The 26,646-nt window shown below is 42.7% G+C and overlaps 1 protein-coding gene across 13 annotated transcripts in view; it reads left to right on the top strand.

Moving 5' to 3' along the window:
* Positions 1 to 26,646, top strand: part of LOC132915036 (cyclic nucleotide-gated cation channel alpha-3-like) — a 219,775-nt gene that overhangs the window by 93,329 nt on the left and 99,800 nt on the right. For 10 of the 13 annotated variants that reach the window (XM_060974654.1, XM_060974645.1, XM_060974643.1 and 7 more), the window contains 3 exons: positions 11,576 to 11,653; positions 22,981 to 23,258; positions 26,193 to 26,431. In XM_060974654.1, the coding sequence (XP_060830637.1) occupies positions 11,576 to 11,653; positions 22,981 to 23,258; positions 26,193 to 26,431 (595 nt within the window). Of the gene's footprint in view, positions 1 to 11,575; positions 11,654 to 17,906; positions 18,235 to 22,980; positions 23,259 to 26,192; positions 26,432 to 26,646 lie in introns of those variants that run through there. The other 3 variants (XM_060974651.1, XM_060974653.1, XM_060974655.1) reach the window with 2 other exon arrangements.

Below are 26,646 nucleotides of genomic sequence, written 5' to 3'. Positions count from 1 at the left end.
ATTCGCCTAATACGCCGTACCTATGTAATTGATTTTATCGATTATAGGAATTTAAAGGAACCGGGCACCGTGCGTCGCTGACCGCAAAATAAATCGAGTCCGCTACACCGTACCATTCTTCCGACAATAAGAATATGAGATACGTGCTGAATTTATATCACGGAAGAAAACAGTGATTTTTTACGATGCAGGACAAATGGCGTGGTTCCCTCTGGATTACGCGATTATTAATGATGGGACGATTTAAAAGTTTGTCTGAAGAATTCCACGTCGCGGCGCCGTTCCTTTCTAAACATTCGCAAAATCCTCCGACGAACGTATAATCTCTTCAGTCGTATCTTTGCTCGAATCTGAACAACTGGTCGTATGAACTGACATTTCAATAAAATGAAATTAGAAGAAACCATCGAGTCTTCGATGCTTTCAGAGACAAATAAATTAGAATGAAAATTTAACGAATATCTAGTAAATAATCGATGGAGGGAAGCGAAGAGGTGTATCTTAATTGAAAATTCTACGTGCTACCGCCTGGATGTTGCTTATCTGCTTGGTTGGTCGTGACGCGTTAGCGGCTTCAGTTTTGCTTGGTCAAACAGTAGCAGACAAACAAAGCGGCAAAGATAAACCCGGTATTGTACACAAAATGCATGGAGCGAATAGTTATAAATGGTTTTAGCCCTCGTTGTTAACACGGTTTATATCACGCCATGTTACCCAGGCGGAGCATCCGACAGGAGAAAAGAGCGATGGTACGGTTTTGTAGATGTTACAAACTAACGGTAAATTATTTCTTCCGGTGCCAGTACACATAGGCGTATCGTACATCAGACATGTTGGAACGATCATTGCGAGAAATTTGTACAGAGACTGATTAACCGAAAGATCGTAGTCACCGTTGAAAATGAAATTACTTCTTTGGAAAAGCTCGATGGAACGGTTGACTTGGAGGAGATCTGACATTCTGAGCGAGATCTCGCGAAGCTAGCGATCGAGCCATGACGAGCTACAGTGAACTAAAAATCTCGTAATCGTACTCAGCGTGAATACCGGCAAGATCGCCAGTTATTGAAATTGGATGATATCCTGTGACTTAATAAACTGAACGTAGCTACCTGTATCAACCGAAGATCCAATCGCGCGTAATAAGACGAAGCTTGGATAAACTGACGCTCGCACGCAGCGCGACTAATATCAAAATCAGCGAATCGATCGGAAACTCGGATCATCGTCACGCGAACTGCCCTCGCCGACCACGAACACGCAAACTTCTTGCATAACTTTGCTAGGCAGCGTCAATGATCGATGCTGCCCTGCGTCGATTGATTCTCCGGCAAAGATCAAGTTGGATGGGATCATCCGACCATGATCTGTAGCATTGATAACGTATAATAGGATTTCGTAGCATTTCTACGTTTCAAGTTAATCAAAAAGACACTTGAAGAGGCTTTCGAATTATTGCCCATTCTTCTCTCGTTAGTTATTACTCAGCCTGAAAAAAGTTACTGGTCGTTGCCAGTTCTCCTCTGGTTCGTTTGGTAACAGGGAAATCAAAATCCCGATGTAAGAAGAGCGTATCCAAAGTTGTTCCATCGTGCCTGCTCTCGTTTCGTCTTCAGGATCTTCATTGAGAGATTGACTAAATCTTCTTAGCGATGATTTGTACACGTGTCTGGAGATCTATTACAACTTCTTTGGCTACTCGGTCGACCTTTGCATTCTGCGCGATTCCAACATGGGACAGGAGATCCATAGTACGTATTGTACAATGATATTTTCTTTGCGAACAAGCTCTATATGAATTTCTAATGCTCGTCCTTACCGGACATTTTGTCATCCAATGGTTAATGGTGCACTTTTGAATCCAGACAGAATTAATGCATTACAGTGGAATTTCTCTTTAGCTGTAATTCGTGCATGTTTAATTACCATAATCTCCGCCGCGAAGATTGATGCACCTCAGGAGTCTGATTCTGCTAGTGCATACACTACATCTATTTTGTTTTTGGAGCCGCCAGTGTAGGTGGCAGCGTGGTCTTGCTACGTATTAAGTGTCTCATTAGTCAGAGCGGTGAACGCATCGGGCTTTTGTCGGGTTTTGCGTAAACCGAAAACTCCAGGCTGATTTCGATGCTCGGCATTGTCCAACGTGGTAATTTCCACAGTGTTCCAGGGTCGGTATAGCTTCTTTTCCCTTTAATTAACGTTACGCGAGTCTCTGTACCGCGCCTATTGGCTCCGGGCTAATTTATCGTCAAACTATAAGTCGCTGTCGACTACCAGAACTAGAAACGGGTGAACGTTGATCGTTCGACGAATGGAGGGACATTTTGAGTGGAAATCTCCAGGGGCTATCGGTAATCAGGGAATTGTTATCGCAGAGAACTTGATATTTAAATGCTCTTCTATATTTCGCATATTCTGTCGTAGAACGGTTTTTCGAGTAACTTCGGTATTGCAGATACTTGGCGTTAAATCGATTTGCGCGAGCGTGGTATGACGAGGTTTGCTAGGCGTTGCTGAGATTTTCCTATCGCCCCTAACAGCTGGCAACTCCGCGTACACCGGCGTCGTGCTAACCCGTGTCCCAGGAGACAAACACCATCCTCGCCGTCGTCTTAACGAATTCGTCGCGCTTTTCATTCGTTAGTCTGCCAGGCTTCTTGCGCTACGAAAGCGCGAGTCTCTCGTGGTTGACTTCTCGGCGCTTCCTTTGACGACGAACGAACATATCGCGTGAAACAACGACTGGAAGTAGAAGCGCTGACGTGTACGGTCATCCGATGCCAAGTTAGGAGCCACGATGGCACTAGACGGTTTTATCAGGCAACGATTTCAGTAATTCTGAGCGTCCGAATACTCGTGGCTGTGCTCAGGCTGTAGGCAGGAAGTTGCCGGGACTGTTCTGGGATACTCTCGCCGTAGGAACGACCGGTTCCGCCCGGTGGCGATCGAATTCGACAGAATTACACCGGATCCGGGGACACGGAATCACCGCGACGCGATATTGCCTCGTAATCGTGCGAGTTCATGGAGCAGGCAGCGTGTGCACGTACGCAGGTGTGTCTGTCACATGGATGCGCGTGTTAGGGCGTTGGTTAAACAAATCGCGGACGTACAAAGCTCGGCGTACTCAAAGCGTCGCGCGTGCGACCTCTCTCTGACGCTATTGACACGCAGTGCGCTCTCACGTTCCCTCGTGTCTCCTGGCCGTCTCTCCGGCATTCTGAGTGTCAACGTTGCCGCGTATAAATATTTGCCTGCATCGTATTGCCGCTAGATTCGCCAGCGAAACGTACCTGCCTGCCGCCGCCGCCGCATCCATAATCCACGCGCTGGTAAAAAATGTGCTCGTCCAAACGCATTTCCCTGATTCTCAACGGACAGCCGGATTCGCTTCGTCGTGAATGCAAACGCGATGGTTCTGCCGTTTACCCGCGTTTTATGCCGATTTAGATGGACGAGGCTGTGATTGGCGGGCCGCCTTTGAGTCTCTGTTTGGTTAGCTAATTAACGCGTGACGGAGCGTGTGGTGTGCAGAACGTCTGCGTTTCGTCCCACGAGTGGAATAGTTTGTCAGTGATCGCGTGCTCTGCTCGGGAAACTGTCCGAACGCGGTCGATCCTCCAACAATGCGGAATTAGGGACGCGCGGATCCCGCGCAGTCGAAAAATCGCGTACATTCTGCCTGAAGTTCAAAATCACGATCGAAGATCTGAGATACGCTCCGAGGCTGCTACGTATACCTGAGAAGCATCCGAGATGCGTATAGTCAACAGGCAAATAATTCCAAGCACACGGTACCTCTAGCAAATATATACAGTGTGGTGACCCTCGTGTCACCATAGGGATGAACACCAAACACCTTTCTGCCAAGCCCTTGCCTGACCAACTCTCACACAAATAGGTACATACGTTCTCTGACTTGATCTCTGCGCTGCCAAAATTTCATAGTCGATACGCACCGATAGTTGGCTCTGGAATTGCCAAGAAAAATCGCTGCCGTACAAGAAGGGAACAGAAGAGGGAAGAGAAAAGAAGCATCCATCTATTTGGATTAATGAAGTCGCAATAGAGTGGCTAAAGCGGCTTCGAAAGAACTCGGGGGACTCGTAAGCTGAAAATTACACGAAGCTGTCCATAGATTCATAGATCCTACGACTGTGCCTCCATTTGGATTATCATATCCCTTCGGGCAACGTCCCGCGCTCGAACGTTGTATCGAAGCCATGGAGAAACGTTTTGCCATGTAATTTACTCGTTTGCCTGGAATTGGCCTATCGAGGTAATGGGCCATCCGTTGCATTGGACACCGGTTAAAACCACTGGCGACTGGTCAAAGTCAAATACCATGACAAATGCGCAGCTGTGGGGCTAGATGTATCGGGTGGATTTATGGCTGAGCTTATTCGACGAGTCAGAAAAGTTATTGTCTATTGTTGTTGTTATTATGATTAATATCAAAAGCTCAGACGCGCGAGTATTTTCGTATGTACGGAAATACAGCTCGACGCATACATACGTTGTAACGCGGAAAAATAAAGTGGGCGGCAGGGGGCGAAAGTTACCCATTTTAATGAGAGCTGTCGGTATACAAGAAACTTTGTCCAAGAAGTTGGCGCACCTCCGAAATTATTTAACGTCCCGTCGACTGGAAGAACTCGCCATACTCCCCCTCCCCCGCCCGAAAATCGAATAAAAAACAGTCTCGTTATTTCTCGGACGCGCGAAACGTAGTTCGGTACTACTTTGGCACGTGGCGAGCCGAACGAACGCGATTTATTACCACTCGTCCACGATCTTTTTCTCCTATTCGCCCCGTTATTCTCCCTTTCTCTTTCCCTCTTTTTCTTCTTCCTTTTTTTCTTTTCTTTTTAAGCTTTAAAAACCGATGAATTTTCCACCGATAGTAGGCAGATCGGGGGGAAATGGAATCGTTGGCAGTTAAAAGTGGAATCGTTGGCAGTTAAAAGTGGAATCGTTGGCAGTTAAACGAGTAAGCTTTATGATCTATGCGCGGCTTGCTTCTCCGATGCGCTTTCGAATCGACGTGCCGGGTAACATTCGTCGTTTCTCGGATTTGTACTTCGAATATCGTCTTGATAGAAAGGTGTAATGCATTTTTTCCTACACTTTACAACGTCTTAGTCTTATACACCATAATTTCGCAGCGATTTGGTTTGATCATTTTGATTTAATTAATTTAACTGAGCCATCCTATAACATTCTCGATCGGACGTTTTCGTATTACCATAATTCAGAAAGAGAATAACATAGTTGGTGGGATTTCTTAGCTAAGTACGCCGCTAGCAGCAGTGGCGTAAACGATATCATCGCGATCTATCTTCTTCTGCGTGACTAGCCATTTCGAGACCCGAGCATTTGTCATCGCTTAAAGGACCATCAATTTTCGACTGGACGATTCCTCTTGAAAATATCGATATTCCACGCACACCCCGGGGTTTCGAGCTAAATAAGTTTCCAGTCATGCTTTATTCGAGGAAAAGTGTTTGTGCCTCTGCCCGAATTATTTATACGTTGCATCCTTCACTTATCTCTCCTCCTCTCTTTTCTTCTCTTTTATCTCTGGCTATGTCTCCTTTTCCTATAACGTTTCGTCATAAATACCCTGGCCTACGATTTTAACAGCAGAGAGAAAGATAGAGAGCACTGTGCCCGCTTCACGTTCGCGTAGCATTTTGTAAAATTGAAACGCCTTCGTTTACGTCGTTTACTTCACATGGACGAGTGCTTCAAATGTAAAAATGTAGCACGTACATCGTTTAACGCGTTCTTCGCCCACGAAAGAGTCTGATTTACATGAAATTACCTACTTGTCGCGATCGTTCAACCGTTTGTAATGCCTGTTATAATAGTTACGGTGTCACAAATAGCTGTAAAGGGATTAATTAACAAAGGGGTTAACGTAGCCCATTTTCTGTCATTAAATTTTCCTGGTTTCCTGAAATAAAAAATATGCCAGAAATTCGAAGACACAACCTGCGCATGTAATTTCACGCAAGACGTTGAAGACACGCTCCGTGCTACTAGAAAATATAATACGACGTCGTAATAAGAATTCGTAGCGAGCTATAGGAATCTTCTAGCTATGTGACAGCGTGAGTGACGCTGAAAAAATTACCTTACATTTTCCATTGGTAATTCAGGAGAAATGTAGTCACATCTCGGATTAAAACGTTCCAAACATTGACACTGGCTCGTAATTTAAATCGCGTACACCAACCGATGGCTAGTATTGCCATTTAATCGATGCACGACGTACAGAAGCTGCGTACGAGGGCGCAGTTGCGTTCACGTTTTCGCAAGGTGGCTGGTACGTTAAGCTTCTCCCTGGAACTCGTCGTTTTATTCGCAAATGAAATTTAGGACAATCAAAGATGACGGCAATCGTACCAGCTTCCATGGATAAGCAGATGGAAGGGCGACGAGGCGAGGATACGGCTTCTGGCGTCGTCTTATGTTATTCGAGACAATCGTAACAGTTGGAAGAAAGGAGGCAATATCGAACGATCGATCTCTCACATCTTGCGACACGCGGCGTAGCTGTGAGTACGCTCGGAGTTGCAGAGCCGAAGGCGATAGATGTTGGACCTACCAGCTGATAAAGTAAATTTTATTTCGACTTGCAGAGGTTTTCACGACGGAACGGCAAGCAAATGAACGGAATTGTAGTCTCGCAGAGGTTTTCGAATCGCGCACAGCTTCCACCGTGTTACGATAGAAATTGTACGTTTGCTGTCTGGAGCTTCTGTTCGACGTAGGTGTATTATTCGTGCTAACAGTTGACGCTGTAAGTGGTAATGTAAATTAGTAGCGAGGAGAGGCACGTACAAAGGATGATTTCGTTCGAATCTTGCGTTAAACGCGTACGAGGTGATCCGAATAACGTCGCAAGTTGGTTAGAAGAGCGTATTGTTTTAAGGGGGATAACACCTGGCCGTAGCTTTCCTTTACTCATTGCTGGGAAGCAATTTAGTCATAGCTTCCCTTTCCGTCCACAATTTTCTCTCGCTCGTATAGCGTCCTCTCGACCGCCCCAAACTTAAGCCAAATTTATACCGTTTCACTTTGGAGAAATACGGCGGATGAATGCTGCTTTCATCCTTGTTTTTCACGCGCGGATGCTCGAGCAAAGACAACGATGAAACTTTTACTCTGGAGCTACGCAGAGAGTCAAAAAATGCGAATCGATTCTCGGAAGCTCGAGCTTTAACAATTTTCTAACCTCGCAGTTTTGTGAGGTCGCGTTTCCTCGTATTTTGCAATTTTCAAGTGCCAACATGTCGTCGATAAATTCTGTATTACCAATTGTTGCTCCCCTGTCGTTCGATTTCTATCGGCACTAAATATTTTCACACGAAATCGCGTCGATGTCTCTGCGTGTGATGTTCGGTCGAGAATTTATCCATCGACGTTTAATTGGACTCGATGTTGATTTCGGAAAATTCGACGCTCGTCTTTGAGTTAAATCGCGTTCTCGTCTTTCGGCCGTTTCACTCACGGCCGGATCATTCGATTTCACGTGACCACAAGCGAATCAGGAGCGCAAAGCCGATTACGCGGCCGCGATAACTATTATCACGGTTTACGCAGTTAATTGCTAAACTGCGCGAAACTTTGTCGTTTACTTTCAATTTGCGGACCGATCGTTGCAATTGACATAATCCTTCCGATTGACATGTCCGACGTGTAAGTGCAACTTTGTTGCGGTAGATCTATCGCACGAGAAACACGTGCCTTAAGATCGGCTTTCGTCTCAATTTCCTACGCTTCTGTGTAATACGGTGTCGAGAAAGACATACCACCGCGGTACCTTGTTGATCTCCTCGAACAATTCTCCCAGACTCTTTTCAACTTCGTTAGTCCTAGACGTAACTATCGGTAACGTGTTTTCAAGAACACTGCGTATAGTTCAGCTTGTATTTATTCTACAACAAGTAGAAACCGCCGTGTCGTAAGATTTTAACAAGTTTGGAAATAGAAATGGAATAGGGAAGAAGAGGAGAACGGAACTAGAAATTAAAATAGCGATCGAGGTAATAAAAATAGGACGTCTATTTGTACGAATCTTCGATTTCTCCTGTACATTGACTATGCCGGTAGAACTATATTTTCTCAGTGTAAAACATTTATACTCGCAAGGGAAATTGGGCAATCGGAAAATTCCCCAAAAATTCGAAGCTTCGAACGAACGTAGTTCGCGCGATGCCAATAGCGGGACAATTTTCTTTTCCTGCTGAAAAACAGCCCTAGGGCTGAAAACACCGCCCTGAGGGTTTTTTCGTGAAATCCAAATACATGTGACGGTGGAAGAGGAAACATCGAAAAATTATGAGCGCTACCGATAAATTCTCAAAAAAGAATACATTTTTTTTTAATTTATCGCATCCGTCGTACAGACCGTAAAGAAGACCGCGGCTTTTAAACGAACTTTTTTCCTCCATCTCGCGCTCTTCCTTAAATATTCACGATTACACGAGGAGCGAAGATTTCTTTGCAAGGGTGTTTTTCACCGCCAGGATCGTTTCTTCTCAGCGGGAGAAGAAAATTGCTGTGTTATTAGCATCGCGCGAAACTACGTTCGCGCGGAGTTGAGTCGGCTACGGATTTCACCGGAAACGTCATTTATTTTGCCATTTTACCGAGTCTGTCTGTCCGGTTGACTGCGCCACGATTTTAATACACTGTTATACTACTGGCAATAATGATAACCTTTATGACGTATACAGCCTAGCAAATATACTTCGCTTAGCATCTCTGCCGTGATCCTCGTGGATATTGATTCCGCCGACTCGTAAAGCTAAATTCCCTCGGTTTCCACGACCAGCTTTGACTCTTCCCACTTTGATATTTAAGCTGTTCAACAGGGTTGACCGACGGATGATGAAAGTTTGTTTTCAAAGAACCTTTGCACGTCTTCGTTTTTCTTCGTCTTTTTCCATTTGTTTCTCTTTTCTTTTTCCTTTCTTTCTGTGTGTGTGTGTGGAAATGAAGCATTTCGCGTTTCACGAGTTTTCAATTTAAAACTTCAAACGATCGCCGGGACTGACTGTCTTTGGAAGGAGCACGGAGCGCATTGAATTTTTTCCAAGAGCAGAAGCACGATTCGCGAGCTTCGTATTATTCTCGGGTCTTTGGAATTTGTCCAGAGACCTGGACAATCGGTCAATTGGTTTAACGATGTTGTAACCGTAGCAAGTAGCCGCGTTTGTCCCATTGAAGGGACGTTGATGATAATTGCACGAACGCGATTGCGTTGTTTACCATCTGCGAGCGAAGCTCCGAGTATCGTTCGTTCGCTGCAGCAGCGACGCGACTAAAAAATATCACGACTCTAGGAAGTACGTGTTTGAACGTCGGTTCAATCGGCGAAACCGTTGGTTCGAAAATTGTCGAACTGTGAACGATTCCGTTAAACGAAACACTCGAACGAACTTGGCGGTTTCACGCGTTATTCGTACGATACCGTATCCGCTTCATATATTTTTAGCTAAACTGTTGCAACTGTTTTACACGTCGTGGTCCATTAGGCCGTTAACGACCATGTGTTTTGGAACTAGTAAAACGAAATGCGTATTATACGGGTAGATTAAACAGCTGTGCTGCTAAACTTTTTCGCCGGTGTGTGTCACGCGTGGCGCGCATTCCAAGAGGAGACGTTCCCTTAAACGTTTAGGTATGTGCAGCGTAGGGTTCGTCAAAGGCTTCTAATTAAAGCAAGCCAAGCGGTTAATTCCAGAATCCGTTACGGTCATCCGCATACACGTTCGTCCGTTGGTCTTGAAGATGAGCTTATGACACGTTAATCGCCTACACGACGGATATACCGATTTCTGTCCTAATTAAAGTTGCAGCCTCGTCGGATCGTACGTTGATGGGCTTTCGTACGCGCAAAGTGTAATAATGTTTACCTGTCGGTTGCCTGTTCGATGAACAAAACCTATGGAACAGTAGCCGTTTTTAATAACCAACCTACTGTTGCGATCTCTTTGAAAAGCGGGTACCTAAAACGCGTAGCAGAAGGCAAACGACGATGAGTATGCTCGTCAAACGCAGCGTATGCGTGACTGTTGCGACGGAACTATTTTTTCATTTTATTAGCGCAATTTTCTGCGATTATTAAATTGCAAGTTAAGCGGCAAACGGCGAGTGTACTCGTCGTAACGGGAACTATTGCCATTTCTTCACGACCAGCGAAATGCCGTCGTTGAAAACGGCTAACTGGTTAGAGCGAAGGATCTAACCGGCAGGCAGTGGTCGTCGTTTCTCAATGATTTTCCCCAACCTTAATCGAAGTAGAAACTTTGCCGGAATAATCGTATGGCCAATGGTGCGAAATGAAATAAAGCTTTGAGTAGCGGATTAATAAAGGTCCGCTGCGTGAAATTTACGTCGTTACTGACAGAGCGGCGAATTAAAATTTCCGATAGCAAACTGCTTCGCAATTAGTGCCTCCGTATCGTTGTTCGTCTGTTTCACCATCGAAACTAAATTCCAGTTGCGAGCGACGCGTTGGTCGCATTGGCCGTTGTTTCCGTTTGCTCCTGCTCTCTCGCTAACTCGCGAAATAGATGTTTAATTCATGAACGTGATTAGCGAGTGGAAGGGACAAAGCGAGTAAAGTTATAAGTATAAAGTAGAATACGTAGCTTTAGTGCTCTAAATACGTTTTAATACCGGATGTTTAACATCGATGTTTACTAACTGGCGAACAGTTGTTGTTGGAATAACTCTTGGATCAACGAAACCTTTCCGTGCGCGTATGTACGATTAGCATATATTCGGCTATAGCAGCTTTATCGATATCAATTTCGAAGCGCGGTGCACCGCGAAGTCTATTTATCGATGTTCAACCTTGTGCCGCAATTTCCATCAATTATCGTCGTACAGATAAGTTGGGGAACGATGGGAAATATTTAAATTGTCCGATCGTTTCATTCTTCTGAAATCCTCCGAACGAGGTTTAGATGGGAAGGATACAATATCCTATTCCTAGAAGTTGAGCGCTCCAAACGACTAATTATTTCTCCAATAACCTGGTTCGATCGTTACCTTCCGTGCGTGGCAGGTGTCCTGATACTCACGAGGGCGTAGAATTCTACAATTAAGTTGGAAACGTACGGTAACAATGGGAAAGCGGTGTAACAGAAGCGCATGGAACATCTACGTATTCACAGATCGTACGTTGCTCGGTGTAGGACGTTCACGCGTTTCATTGTCCACTTTAACGTAGAATACTCGTAATTAGCGTGAACGGCAAGTTAGATAAAGCACGGCCAATGTGAATATGTTAAACTTTCCTGCATCGTCCGTAGGTTGTGTTGTTTGCAACAGGAGAATACGACATATCGATACAATTACTTGTAATATCACGATACGTCTATCGATGCGAATAAAGCGAATTTTATTCTCGTCTACGTTGAATAATTTCCACATTCGCCTCATTTTATTGTTGTATTTGTCGTTGTTCGATTTCATCTCCATGTTTGTTTTTTCGATGTTCGTCTTTATGAATTGCAAATTCTGATGGATTAATCGTTTCGTTGATAATTTGCAGACCCTGCTCATCGAATTTGGACTACGTATGAAACCGTACTTGGCCAACCAAATTATTATCCAATGCGTAGACGCTCGAGTACGTAACAATTAATTTATCGCTACAAAATATCGCACAGCCAAATCCGTCACGAAAACACCCTAATACCAGGCAATTTACCCCTTTATTCGAATGCTGTTAACCGTGTCTCCTCCCAGCCAGCCACTTCTTGTGTATCCAACGTCGCATCACCCGATTTGAATTCGAAGTTTACTCGAAAATTCACCATGTTTCGTAGAACAAGTCGATAGACGGCGGATTTTTATGCATTTCTAAGATATTTGAAAATATATGCGAGATTCTACAGAATGCAGTTTAATACGAAAAAGATGTACGGAATCATAAATTGTGCTTCTGTAATTATATTCTGAGAAATACGAATTTGCATAAAAATTCCCTGGCTGCGATAAACTGTATCGTATCCTTATGTGTTTCGTGTCTCGTAATTGGTGTAAGTATTTCTATTAGAAACGTGTTACGATAAATCCACAATCGCAAATTCTGCTCCTTTTTGCACGAAATCGTATACGAAGCATTTCAGGAGATTACGGGAAATGGACCTGCACCAGTTTCAAAATATCCTCGCTAAATTCCATCTATGTATGTTTGTAAATCTGGAAGTTTGATTCGAACAAACTAACGTTGGAGGATGAGGGACAAACGCGTTTCGCGATGACGACGAGTAAATTTGGCGGATTCGCGCGATTAGGATGGTCGATCTGCTGCTAGCTCGCTCGCTCGCCGATCCTTTCCAAGAGACGAATACCAGCCGCGATTCGTGCGTTTCGTTTTGCAGTTGAAAACGCTTACAGCGAAATCAGAGGACATCGATCGCTTTAAAAGCCAGACAGGAAATGCATTTGCCGTTGCCGGCGAATTTCCTTTCCCAGACCTTTGCCTGCGCTGGTTTTATTTCGTCGGAGATAACGTTTAAGAGGGGAATCGTGAAATTCATTAAAATAAATTCTGAGTATAAAGTGGGCGCTCAGAGTTGGATGCTCGGAACGAGAACGTCGAAGGAGGGAAATCCTTTGGCGCGAGAAATCCCGGCGACGCCATCGGGGACGAGGAACAGCGTGCAGATCTCAGAAATATTATCCAGCGAGACGACCTTTGCCGGATAGGAAACATGAGCTAATAGTCTCGAGATCTGAAAATTCGCGGTATCTGATTCTTGGGTCACCCTCTATACGTACTTCGAGTGGAAATTGATTACATTTCTTTAACCGTAGGAACGAAAGTACAAATTCCAGTTACGAAATACGTAACTGCTTGTTATATTCCGAGCAACCTCGTTAATAAACCCATTTCCGTTTTTAAATTATTCCTCGGGTAGGTCTTATTTACCGTTCAACTGTGCGTTAAAGTTTCAACGATAATTTTTTCTAATATTCATGCATCTTGAGGCGAAGAAAAGCGCGTATTTCCCGGCGTTAACCAGAGCTAGTACGCTAAACGGATGAACTCGGCGAGTACATCTATGTTACGGTGTACTCCTGACTGGTTCTTTTAGTACGCAATTTCATGCAAATTTCTCGTTTTCCTAGCGAATGAACCTCGCGATCGATGTGGCATCCGTGATATACTTGGCTTCCGTCGCGTAGAAAACCGGTGGCGTACGCTTTCAAGCCGTATCGCGGCAAGATCCCTGTGTTTTTAGCTCGGTTGAAAATTTCACGTGTTTTTAGTACCGCGGAAGTTTATGACGCGCACGTATTTTACTAGAAACATATTACCAAGTTGATGGGAGGTTACGCGGCGTAGTCGCGACGAGGCTGAGACGAGCGAAGAAGAAGTGGAAAGGAAGTGGTGGAAACCGTGGAATACACTACTACTTGGCCGTGCAACGTCATCATCGACTTAACTACTTAACTCTTGGAACGAACAAATATTCGAGACACTCGAACCGAGCCGGAGAAAATAGCAAGCAAACGTACTGGCGAAGATTCGATAAACGGACTTCCGCCAAGTATCCTGGGCATCTCCTGCTATCGAATTTCAGGAAAACTGCACGTTACAGGCATTTGTCGTTGGAACGCCGCGCCGTGGAGCGTGCGAATCAAAATTCTCTGGCCGAATGCTCGTTCGGATGCCGCACCGTGGATCCGCTCGAACGCGAACAACCGCTCGTTGCAGTCGCCAGTCGGACAGGTTATTATTCGTCGCGGGGACGTTATCCCGTCCGAACTTGTATTCTATTAATTCGCCCCTTTGGCGGACTTCCGACCGGCTGAAGTTCCTTTCGGCCGGGGAAAGCGACCCAAGTCGGCGGAAAAATAAGTTTGACGGCTCTGGATGAAGAGCGTCCGCGGAAAGCCGGATATTGGAAATACGATACTTTCATCGGGCAAGTTGGAAAGTGAATACACTCTTTAGAAAAGTTGCCGCGCTTCCGAAGGAATCACGTCGAGGAAATACACAAAGTGGAACGGTGTTCGTGGCGTATCGAACCGGGACGAGCTCTGAAACGCGTTAACGAGATATCTTGCCGCGAAGTGAACAGGGCGAGAGATATTTTGCGGAAGTTCAGCCGACGAGAGCCACTCGATACACGCCGGTGGCGTCTTCCGAGCCTGACAAATTTCCCGTTTCTACCGTCGCTTTTTTAATCTTTGACGCGAGCGGTTGACGTCGAACGCACGTCGTCGATTTTAACCAAGCTTACCACGAATTCTTCGATCATCGAAAACGCGATCCAAACACCGATAAACTGCAAATAGATATGTCAAGATTCAGCGTGTAATATGCGCAGGTTTCGGAAAGATCGATGAAGCGCCGACGAAATGGCAAATATCGACGACCAGCTTTTGAGTGTCTGAACATCTTGAATCTCTAATCTCCTAAACCGTCTCGAGCGACGTACAAATTATTTTCCGATTAGATTCCATCGACGTTTCATCAGTACGAAAAATAAGTGAACGATACCTACGCGATTATTTCTAAAAGCAATTTTTGTATCGCTCGACGAAGACCTGGATTCTCGATATTGTTGGCTATGGATATGGTTATTTAAAATATTATTGCGAATATAATACGTCACTCTACTTTGTAATTATCTCGAGACCGGAGAACACTTTCGAAATGAAATCACTTAGGATATCGTTTCAACTGACGCGTTGCGCCATTCCGTAAATATATAAGATAATTATGGACCAAATTAATTTGCTGCTCGTAATTATGCTTGGAATAATTATTTCAAAAGTGCCCAAGATCGACGTACATACCTCTTTATTGCCTTGCCTTTGCTGTTATTCCCTTCGTCGAATTTGTAATTGAGAAATAACGAAATAATTGCCGTTATTTCAGACGAGTCGATATCGTCCGCCTCTCGCATATAAACCCGTAACGGTATCGAAAATAATGGCGCGATATAAATTATTTCGGATAGTTGTCTCTTGTTTCAACTCGAAATACAATTTGCCCGACTCTGTTCTTCGATGTTTAACGGAGGATGAGGGACAGGATCGTTTCTACAGCGTGATCTTCCCGTAAATTTTTATCGATACCGCGCAACGCCTATAATAAACGTTGGTATTTCCTAAGACAGCGGCGTTCGATGTCGCAGTTACGACGTATCCCATAAAAGGAACTTGGCTTCGGAAATATCGTGCATGAGAAAGGTGGGATGGATCGTTTAGCGGTAATAAATGGAAGCCGTAAATTAAAAGGTTACGAGCGATGCACTGAAATCTGGTTTCATTTCTAGATAACGCGTATAAAGGACGCGTCTCGCCGCAGGATAGAAGGCAAGAACTGGAAAATGATCGTGGCTGTTACGATCCCTCCTATTGTCCTGTTTAGAATTTCATTGTCTAACCGGCTATTGTCATACGCGCTGTCTGAAACAGCATCGCGCAAAGAATCGAGAGACCGCTATAAGTTTGTTTAGCTCCGTGTTGTCAAGATTCGATGCCTCGCAGACGAAGCGTATTTAAATTCTCGTATTATTTGGCAGATTGTTAATATCGTGGGAAATCGTATGTTCTCAGACGTGGTATTTCCTGATACGTTCAGGTTTCGCGATTAAAAAATGTACCGGAATAGCATGAAAGGACGGCTGTTGGAAAATTACTTATCGGTAAATTGAAATAGCTTTCTGTAATAAATAGGCAACTCTAACGCGCATGTCTATATACATATATAAATGTTATTACATATACAGCTATTAAACTTCACTTATCTTCTGAAAGAAATCCGTTAATTTAATTTTAATTAATTCGTATTCCATCGTGAAGCAGTAGCTGTGTCTACTAGTAGATAGAGGACGTCTGTCCAATTACTGACTTCTCTACTTATCAGGCAGAAGTGAATTTAAATTCGTTGATTGTACATAGCAAAATGATACTGCATTTATACAGGATTTCGCGGAAACCTCGCGGAACTCGTTGGCAAACTCGTTGGAAACAAATTATCGCGCAAAATTGAAAATATATTTATATTTGTTCTGTATGTAATAAGCAGAGGTATGAAAAGAAAATTATTATATTTTAATAAATAGCAAATTCCAGGAAACGAATGTTCAATGACTTCTTGCGCCATGAATTAATTGAACAATTAATTAAACAATTTTCCAATCTCATTCTCCCGTCAAATTCATCTAATCGAATTCATTTAACCAAATTCAAATCAAACTCATCAAAAAAATCTCTTCGTTTGCAAAGCTTTCTTTCAATAATTTGATATACATGTAACTCGTCAACGATAAAGCGGTACGAAACGACGAATCAAGCAGCGAATCTTCATCGAACTTTGACTTTCTCAAACGGTGCTGCGAAAATCACAAATAATAGGCGAGATGAAACGATGAATCGGAGACCACGTTCGATAGGATAGTAAATTCTAGGACCCGATTCTTGGAGGAATTATCGGCCAATTGTATTTCCTTTCCGATGACAAACAATTCCAAGTTCAACAAATAATTGGTTCACCAAGTGCTGGAGTTCAAACGTTCTCGTCGGTCCAATTAGTCGGCTTCTCGCTTTCGGATAGTCAACAGTCAGTTAGTTCGGAGAATTCTGTCGCTTTCCTTTTTCCTTCGCTGTGTGTTTCGAATCGCTGTCTCATCAGGCATCGATCAATACGACGCCAGAATCCCGCTTTGATACGAATTATAAGGCTTCCATGAGATGTCGTGAATCGACATGCTCGACCGACGGTGAATGCCGCAGAATGCAGTGGTAACGGTATATTTTGATCATTATTACCTGCAATTGCCTGCACTAGTTTTATTTGATACGAGAAACAATCGAGCAAAACGATTCGTCCACGGTTTGTCTGCCATTGTTTTTGACTTTTGTTTGAAATATTTCTTTTTACATAACGTAGTAATTTAGGATAGTAGACAATTCGAGAAATTTCATCTTACAAGCATAGGTACGTGGTCTTTTACACGGTCGTCGAATGCTGCCAACAATAATAGTACGTACATTCAAGGAAATACCGAGATAAATAATTCAGAAAGTAAAAATTACAAAAATATTTGAACGCTTTGTGTTGAGCTTCCCTCGCTTGCTTGCTACCGTGTATCTCGCCGATTTTGTATCACACGGTAAATGTATTCCCTGTGAAGTAACAATTTACTATTCACAAAGCTTTATGAATGCAAAACAATATTGGTGCTCAAGACATTCATTGTTTTCGCGTTGAAAGCAGACAAATGCTTTGTAACGTTTCGTTGAAGATATAGGCATGTACCTTTTGCTGGAAATTTTACTTTAATAATTATACGTAGAATATTATTTAAAGAAGACTAAAAACTATATTAATGTAATTACTGTAACAATTATATATGGAATCTTATTCGATGAATATTAAAAACCTCGGCAATGTAAAACGTTTTTTTACAGCTCTTTCACTAAACTATGAAAGTGTAAGAATATTTTTAACATATGTATTTTATTACATATGTATTTATTAACAAATTTTGCTATCGTATACAATGGATAAAGATAGAAGAAGCAAAGTAAATGTTACACAAGCACGAAAAAATTGATACCATTCCATCGCTAACAGATCTTTATCATAGTATAACTGGTAACTGAACGCTAATTATTCAAATAGAATTGTTCAACGCAATTGAATAATCTACAATAATCTACAATAATCTACAAACATCGTCAAGAACAATTATAGAAATTCGGAAACGCCGGGAACCCGCCTGCGCGATCGAGGTGCGCAATAGCACCGATCTCGCCGCGATGTCGATAATCGATAGTACGATCGATGGAGCGACGCGTCGCGGGGTGGGGATATCGCTCTACGTGCGACTTGTACGGGGTGAAGAAGGTCAGTTCGTATTTCGATCGATTGGCAGACAGACGTGTTTACGACACTGCGAACGGAGCAACTTTATCGTTTCTCCGCGTTCGTGCTTATACGAAATACAGTTTAATATACTGTCTTTATTCGTCGTCCAAGATGTTCGTAAGCGAAAATCCGAGTTTAAATCGCTGCCGTACAAACGGATCTGGGCGTTCGCCAAGGAAGAGTCTAGAAGACCAACATGGCGTCGGAAGCAAGAACGCTGCGTACGTTATGCGCGGGCATAGCGTACGTATTCGTTGTCGGAGGCCGGTGAGAATCTTTGGAGAGCCGATAGGACAATAAAGGAGAAAGACAAGGTGGGATACGTTACTCTTTATAAGAGAAAATTCTAGTAGAAGCTCGTTTTGTTCCTCCGCGTTCTTCTTCCCGCCTTGCGCCTGGGCATAGCTTTTGACGTATCATCCGTTGGTTCACCCTTCCTAGTGGACGCAGCATTACGCTATTTCTTTTTTGCGATCCTGTAATTTCCCACGTCCTTCGACGTAAAAATCAAGTTTTGCGATACTGAATCCACTGGTTGGAAAGTTCCGCGTATATAAAATTCAACGTTTCTAACGTATTTAGTAGGTCACTTTGACGCCATATTGGCTAAACTTTATATATGCACATACGCATTTGGTCGACTTTATATACGCATAACTTTTGGACCAGTGAATTCGATACCTTAAAGCTTGCATTTTACACGTCGGAAACTACAAGATTGCAGATAAAAAAGTCGATAATTTTGCGTCCCCCCAAAATAAACGCTATACGTGGACCATTTACCTCGGCAACATAATTATTTTTGGTCGAAAGTTATATTTACTACAAGTACGTATCGAATAAAATATTAAATTTAGGGATTTTTCCATCCAAAGTACGAATAATATTGGTTGGACTACGGTATTTTTCCCTTATGTGACATTTTATCTGCTAAATCGATTTGAATAATGATAATCACGCGATATTCCGTTACTTCGTATACGGTATGCGTGTAAATAAATAAAAAAAAGTTTGTTCTCGACGATTCGATAATTTTCGAATATGCTATCGAGCACATGATCCTAAATAACTTTTTCACATACGTATAACAACATCGAGTGACCTAGTTTTTCGAGACATTCGCAAAAAATTGTCAATACTAGGTGGACATGGAATCCTGCTCGTTTTGTGTATCTGTGACACAGCGAAAAACACAAACATTGTCGACGCGTTTGCCGTTTGAAGATCTCTTTACATCCATCAACCATCCGATCTGCTCGTCTCTTTCTACGTATTAAACTTTACGAATCGAAATAAACAACTTGTGTATAAACCTCGTTTATAACTGCGTACACGTTGTCACTCAACGCAAAGAAAATTATGTATAATATATATTTCTAATTCATTCTGTACATCTGTTATTATTTTACACGCACATTGTTAATAACTTAATATAATATGACATAGTATAATATATACGGCGATACAGACGCACAATTTATAGACAGAATTTACTGTAGCGGTTAAATTCTATGGATATCGATATATAGGTCAATAATTTTCAATAAATTTCAATACTCTTGCAATCGAATACACAATTCGATTTCAGGCTTATAAAATTTAACGGTTCTGCAAGTAAGGAACGCGGATTTTGTCAGTTCGTATTGAAAAAATCCGCATTTCCTTACTTGCCAACCCAAAAAATTCCACATTTTCACGAACTTTGCCAAATGGGTGATAAGTTGGTTCCTAAACGGATACTCCTCTCGCCTAGCAAATGCTGGACGAGTATACTCGACGTATTACGAATCTTTACGTATCTTCGTACGTCTTTGTGTATTTTAAGTAGAAATATATAACAGTATCGTTTTGAGCGTTGAGATCGTAATTTCGAACTGGAAGAAAAAGGAATGCCCGGATATTTCAGAATTTAATTTTTAGCTTTTTTCGTGACGTAACAATCCTTTATAGAAAGTTTCCGTCGCTACAAAATTTTATGCTTCAATCGTGTATCTCAGCTCGCATTTATGCACACATGTCGCACATAAAATCACGATTTCTTTCCTCCTTTTCTTTTTTTTTTTTTCTTTTTTCCTTTCATTAGACGATACTGGCCATAAAACGCGCCAACGAAATCGAAGCTTCAAACGCTTGCTGTAAAATTTCAATTTGAACACGGTGCTTGCTTTCCTTTTTTGCCGTCTACGCTGCCATCTGATACATAGCTCGGGATGGAGAGGAGGCTATAGATTGCGTAGGACTTGGTTCCAATATTTTTTCGTTTCATCGAAACATTCTGTGTAGTACACTAGAGTTTTCGCTGCAAATATTTGTTACAATTCCCTCTGCTACGATCAATTTTAGTGTAGCTATATCCAGTTGTGAATTTTTAACGCCTGTTAACAAAGTCCATTAAAAATCCGTGAAAGTTTCTTGCGGCTATTCGCGAGATAAAAGGAGCTACAAATTTCGTGTGTGTTTTGCGTATTCCTTTGGATTTTATTTAATATTATCTAGGGTAATATTTACTTGAGATATATGAATATTAAATAGATAATACGTATCTACTAAATAGCAATATTTTGGAATGGTTTGTTTAGGATATCGACTTGTAAATTGTCGCTAACTCGCGTCACAAACGAACAGAACTTACAGTTAATAGCTGAGGTATGTTGGTACCGGAAACTTGTGTAAAGTTTCATATACGAGGTGTGACGATAAAGTTTCGAGAATAATCCTATTTCCATCAAAGTTGCGAGAAAGTAAGTAGACAGTTACGTGTCTGCTCTGTGAAGCTTGATCCTTTCTCTACCAGCATGCCAAAGAGAAACATTGTCGATTGTTTTAGTCACGTAAAAGTTGATTCCTGTAAAAACGTGTCGATGGTCAATAGGAAAACTGGAACGCCATTCAGAACAAAAATTCTGATGAAACTTTTCGTGGATAGCGATTAAACATGGACAAAGACTTTCAAAAAAATTGACTGACGCTAAAGCTACATACGTATTTTTGATTGGTCAAACAGATAGATATTAATACCGTAGTAAGTTAAATATCTTTTTATTTAACTTTGCATTTTTTGTTTAATTAAATGTGTATAGAAATAATACGCAGAATAATCTCCAACTTTATTAATATTATTTTCCATCGTATATCGTAAGTTCCGTCGCAAATACTAATTAAATACACATTTTGTATTACTAATTGGAATCAATTGAAGTAAATATTATAAGATGGTAAAATAATTCAGCTGTATCGCTTGCTGGCTCAAGTGGTACGTAATACAGAATATTCAAAATTGAAATGAATTCCAAATTATTTGCTACCTTATTCGATAAAGTTAATCAAAATTTGAAAATCATTTGACCTTCGCAGAAAATAGGGTAGCTTTTGTACTAAAAGTAACGGGATAGTTGATATGACTCATTCTTCTATTGTTTCTTTCTTTCAAACAAGGTTTGTCCGAGTCTAGTGCAAACATTATATCCAAAGCCGCTTCTTGAAATTTTTCTATTCGCGACCTTGGTTACGTACGTGAAAAGGTACGTGAAATAAATACACAAAGGAGACATTAGTCGCTAACAAATCCAAGAGATTTAATTTGAAACGATTCTTTGACGACAGATAATTCACGTTCGAATCGAAGAAACCCCGGTACAATTTAACACATTTACATAACGAATAGTTCACGAACGACGATTTCATTTTTCCTGAAATACTTTCGTAAAGCGAAATTTATTCTCGGAGATGGGGCTACCGACTGGAACAAGATCGCCTGTTGCTTGTACGGTGCAAGTCCGTATCGAATCTATTTAGTTAGAATATGATTGGAATCTCGTCGCTGTACCAGTTTATAAGCAATCTCGAGATACGGGCGATGACACGTCTGGAGGCGACTTAGATGCTTTCCGTAGGATCCCGAACAGCCTGTCCACTTTGATAACTATGTAGAAGGTTAGCAAGGTAGCGCTGTAGGTCAAGCGAAGTACCAGGCCCAAGGGGAAACGATCGTCGTGCTCGCGAATTGCTCGTCTACCGCGCCAAGGCTTTGTAACGCGTCTCTGGAGTTTCCGTAGATTGCAACTACCAGAAACGCAGGTCCGCGTTGTTCTTTTCTCTTTCGCATCGAACAGGCTCGATATTTTGAATTTTATTTCCGATAGCGACACGAGGATACGTCGTAAGTTCTTATCCGGTTCAGTCGCAGTTCTTGCGTATTTGCTTGAACGAATATCATTGTACCCCTTTACGTTTATCTTCTTGTCGATTGCACCTTGATACCCTGGCATGTGTAGATAACTTGCGTTCAGGCAAAATACACGTTCCCTGCGTAGAGATATTTGGACGAGAACTTGTAATTTATTCTCACAACATAGTTTGTTAGATTACACTTTGAGCAGAAAGCGAATCGTACTTGCGTATCTTTTTATTTCTGAAACGGTGTAACGCGTTTCTTGATAATTGTTACCGATTCCGTCGACTTTGCTGATTCACTGGAATCGGTCATTTTCACTGCTTGACCTAAATACGAAAAGACAGAAAATTGTTAACCCCTGGATATTTGAAAAATACTTTTCGATCGCCAATTAACGCCCGAAGCTAGCTCGAAATAAACAATTGAATAAAAAAAAAAGAAAAAGAAAACGAGGTAACGAGGAATATTTCCACTCGACGAATCGAATATTCCTGTTCTTCGAAAAATATAATAGAAAATTGACGATGGCTGGTCCATGGCTTCGGCCTCCATCAGCGAAGTTATAAACCGGCCGTGGCGCGTTTCATTCCCTGAACCCTGCTAATTATTACCCTGTCCGTGAAAGCGGGAAATGCAATGGCCGACATCGATCTCGGCACAGTTATACGACGTTTGGCGACACTTTGTACGCGATATGCGATCGATAGCCGCGCTCAGTCGATTCTAATCGACAGCCCTCGACGCTTTTTTGCTCGTTAGCGGCGCTCTTGGAAAGAAAAGCGAGAAAAAAGCGATAAGACGGAGAGAAAGTGGTAGAGAGAAGAAAGACGACGGCTAGGAGGGGGAACGAGGGAGACGAGAATCAAGCGATTTCCCTTTGTTACAGGCATAATCACAGGGAGTGGCGGCGGAGGAAGAGATCGGTACAGCGGCGGTTCCGCTTCCGCTTTGAGTTGCGGCGGCGAGAAACTCCGCGAGGACAAACAAGGGAGGATGCTGGATGGCAAGACTGGGATCAGAAGAGAGAAGGAAGAGGACACGAAGAGCGCGGACAACGTTTCCAGGGGTGCTATACCTTCCAGGCAGAGCCTCCTGGAACTGGTCAGCAGCAAATGCATGAGCCGCCACACGCCCACTCATCATTATTATCATCAGCAACAGCAGGTCAGTACGACGTTCGACAGTCACCAGGCAAGATGCCCAAATCCGCCAGTTCAAAAGATCGCGAAACTTTGGGCTAGCTCATGCAGAGGATATACAGGGTGCACATACAGCTAAATGGGATCGTTTAAATGTCTGTATTGTTCGTTGTCGCGTAAGGAAACTCGAGGACAAAGTTGCACTCTCTCGAAAAGCGCGTTTTGGTACTATTAATATGTAGCTTTTATTTTCTTCTTTTTGACGATCCTTTTTTTACGGGACTCTCGGATCACCGATAATTGGTTCGGAGATCAGACGAAGGTAACTTCTTTCGATCAGAACTATCGGTCGGTAGAAAACTTATCGGTGCCATAGCGAGTCGTAACGCAAAATTGGAAACCAACCGAGTGTTCAGGGGTTAATTTCACCCCTTAGAGTGAGTTTGGGTAGCAGAAAAAAATTGCGCGATACTCGTCTGCGTATTCTCCCTATACACACATTGCCTTAAATTTCAAACTTTTCTGAATTCGCAGATCGGCGATGTTCCCTTGTCGGTTCGCCTATTCCGCGAGTGTTTCGCTGATTGCGTCGATAGTAGGCTCGACGCTAATTGCGTTATTAAGTCCGACGATGGGATTAATCCTGGTACGTGTTCCGCGAGTTAGAACCGATCCAATAATCGCGTGGCTTTTCAGTACGATCGAGTGAGTATAATAAATTCGAGCGGTATAATCGAGCGGCTAGAGATGCGCGGGGAATTTTTGCTCTTTGGAACGTTCTTCTCGCGTTTTGTTAGCGATCTAGCGAAGTTACATTATCGATCAAACGTCCTGTTAAATTTCCACCGAAGCGAGGAATTGCCACGTCGAAGAAAGAAATGTTACCGGAGCATTTGCTCGAATAAACGCTTCATTCCCGTTAGTGTTGCCAACACGCGGTATTCGCGATTTATTTGACGTTATGGGGGCCATTTATGCACATGCGACTAGATTGTACCGCCTCGTGAAAACACGTGCAACCACAGCTGCGTTCAAACCACATGTATATTTGCAACTTGACGTGGGAACAACTGTTCTAACGTCAGCGAAGCATGGAGTTCATTTAGCGCGTGATATTTCTTCATTTTCGCTTTCGTAATAGGCTTAGCAATAAATAAACGCATCTTTGATAATTGTGTGATAGAAACGTAGTTTCAGAAACGGTTTCTTCCATTTAATTTCGCGTTATCGTCACGAAGAAGAGGTAACTCGTTTCTCGAACACTTTCTGGCTCGAATTACTACCTCGCTAACACCGCTGTCCTCTTTACCTCTTCTTCGCGTTTGTACCTCGTCGGGTGTCTTCTCGTTTCGAACAATTTTATTGGTGAAAAGCGTAGAATACACAAAAGATGGAAAAATATGAATCGAAGCAAGTGAAATTTACGTGTCATTGAAGACGAATGTCAACCAAACTGGAAACAGAGCACTCTCCTGTCGCAAATGTTGATTCGCGTCCCTTATTCGAACATTCTACTTTGATTACACTCGTCAGAAATCCATCGAACCTCGAATCAACCTTTAGTCGCGCCGCTTCGTTCGATGCTTCCTTCATCCGACCGTATCATCCCAGTGCTTTCCCATTCTCTTGAGGCACCGTATTGTCTCTTAATTTCCTTCGCAGTGCCATTGTGTCAACGAAGACGACCTCCATTGTCCGTGCGAAAGCTAGAGAAAAAGCGGTGCCTAAACCGGAGTCCGGGTAATCACGGGGAGAAAAAACAATTTCCCAAACGAAGAACAGTAAAAAGATAAGGGAACAAAGAAAGGAAGAAAAAAGAAAAACTCTTCCTGAAGATTTTAAGCAGACTGGCGTGACAAAGGGATAAATCCTTCCGGTCGGAAGGACACACAACGGAAGCTCGTTTTTAATCAAATAAATTGTCTGTATCAACTTCTTGGAAGGGCCGCCCTAGACCTTCTCTCGAGAAATCCATTTGATTCCCATCTGCTGTTCTTAGCGTCGCTCCACCTAATAGGCCACCGCTGTTGCTTCTCCGATGGAGCCGACAAAGTGGCATTTAACCTTTTCGATATTCTTACACCCCACTATTCGTATTTTGGGAATCGAAGACGCTTTTAGCCTGGTGCACTCTGTCGTTTGACTTTTTTCGGAAACGATTATCGATATGCTTAAGGAGTATGCTTCAAATAAATACTTTTCAAAGTACCAAGATTCTTCGTCAGAGTAGTTGAAATGATCAATTCGTGACTTTAAATGCAAAATAATTTTTGTATCTTTTTGACGGATTCTTGCTAGCATAGTGTTTACGGTTAATATCGTTCTTTCGTTTGGACAATTGATACATAGCGAGTAAATGATAAAAGGAGAAGGTAAACGATAGAGAAAAATTCAGATTATGCTTCATTCGGCTTATAGTTTCGCCCTTTATTTAGTTATAGATTCACCCTTACAGCCAATCACAGAACTGTATCTCCCAGTTCCAGTATCCACGTTCATTTTAAGTTTAAACTCTTTCCCTAACGAAGATGAGCCGAACAATTAAAACGCATTTATCATTGTCCAATCGACTGGCATTTATTTTATTAAAATTCGAGTGGTGTCTTGTACTCCGTTTACGTTCAGAATTCGTTCTGCGAGGCTTTCGTCGGAACTCGCGACATTCGTATTCGAATTTGCAGAAGTTCGCAACACAAAGTAATCCCGGAGCGAGCACAGACAGCAAGAACTTTATAAAACGTGATATCGAATTTTCCATTCGACTGCACCATGCTTTTCGTTATTATACCTTCCATTTCTTATTCTTTTCTTTTTAAATATAATATTTTATTCTCCCAGTGTAAATTTTCCCTCCGTTTATTTTAAAACCAAGCACCGACTCTGGAATCGTGTACCAAAGGGTTTCATACCCGTGAATAATAATAACAACAATAACAAAAATCCCTCGAATATGTTACAGGTGTACTCGGTACCGCAGCGATATTTCAGTTCGTCCCGCGACTCGCTTCAGGGGGCTTACGTGAATCGCGGCGCCAGTGAGTTCGACCTAAGCCGCAAACCGAAGAGGAGGGACCAGCTGAGGGGCAGATTCAAGCTGCCATACACCGTCGCGCTCACTTCCTCGCGCGACCAGTCGCACCTGCACACGCCAGCATCCGTCAATCATCTCAGCAATAGCAGCTGTAACGGCACCGAGACGTGAGTATCCGACCGCGTCGTATTCGTTCGAGAGCACCGTCGCTCACCGTCGCTGGGATCTACGGGTACCCGAACTTTTGAGCACTCGGATACGCCAGCTCGATCGATACCCGAGTACCCGAATAAGCAATCGGACAACGAGAACTATGTTATATTGTTAATTTCAGCAAAGTTGGTCTCCCGAATCTATTAATTCGAGCGTAGACGAAAAGCTT

The sequence above is a fragment of the Bombus pascuorum genome, chromosome 16 (genome assembly GCF_905332965.1).
Source record: "Bombus pascuorum chromosome 16, iyBomPasc1.1, whole genome shotgun sequence".
NCBI classification, from domain to species: domain Eukaryota; kingdom Metazoa; phylum Arthropoda; class Insecta; order Hymenoptera; family Apidae; genus Bombus; species Bombus pascuorum.
Note: the sequence above shows the minus strand (reverse complement) of the source record. Positions and strands in the feature narration are given on the sequence as shown.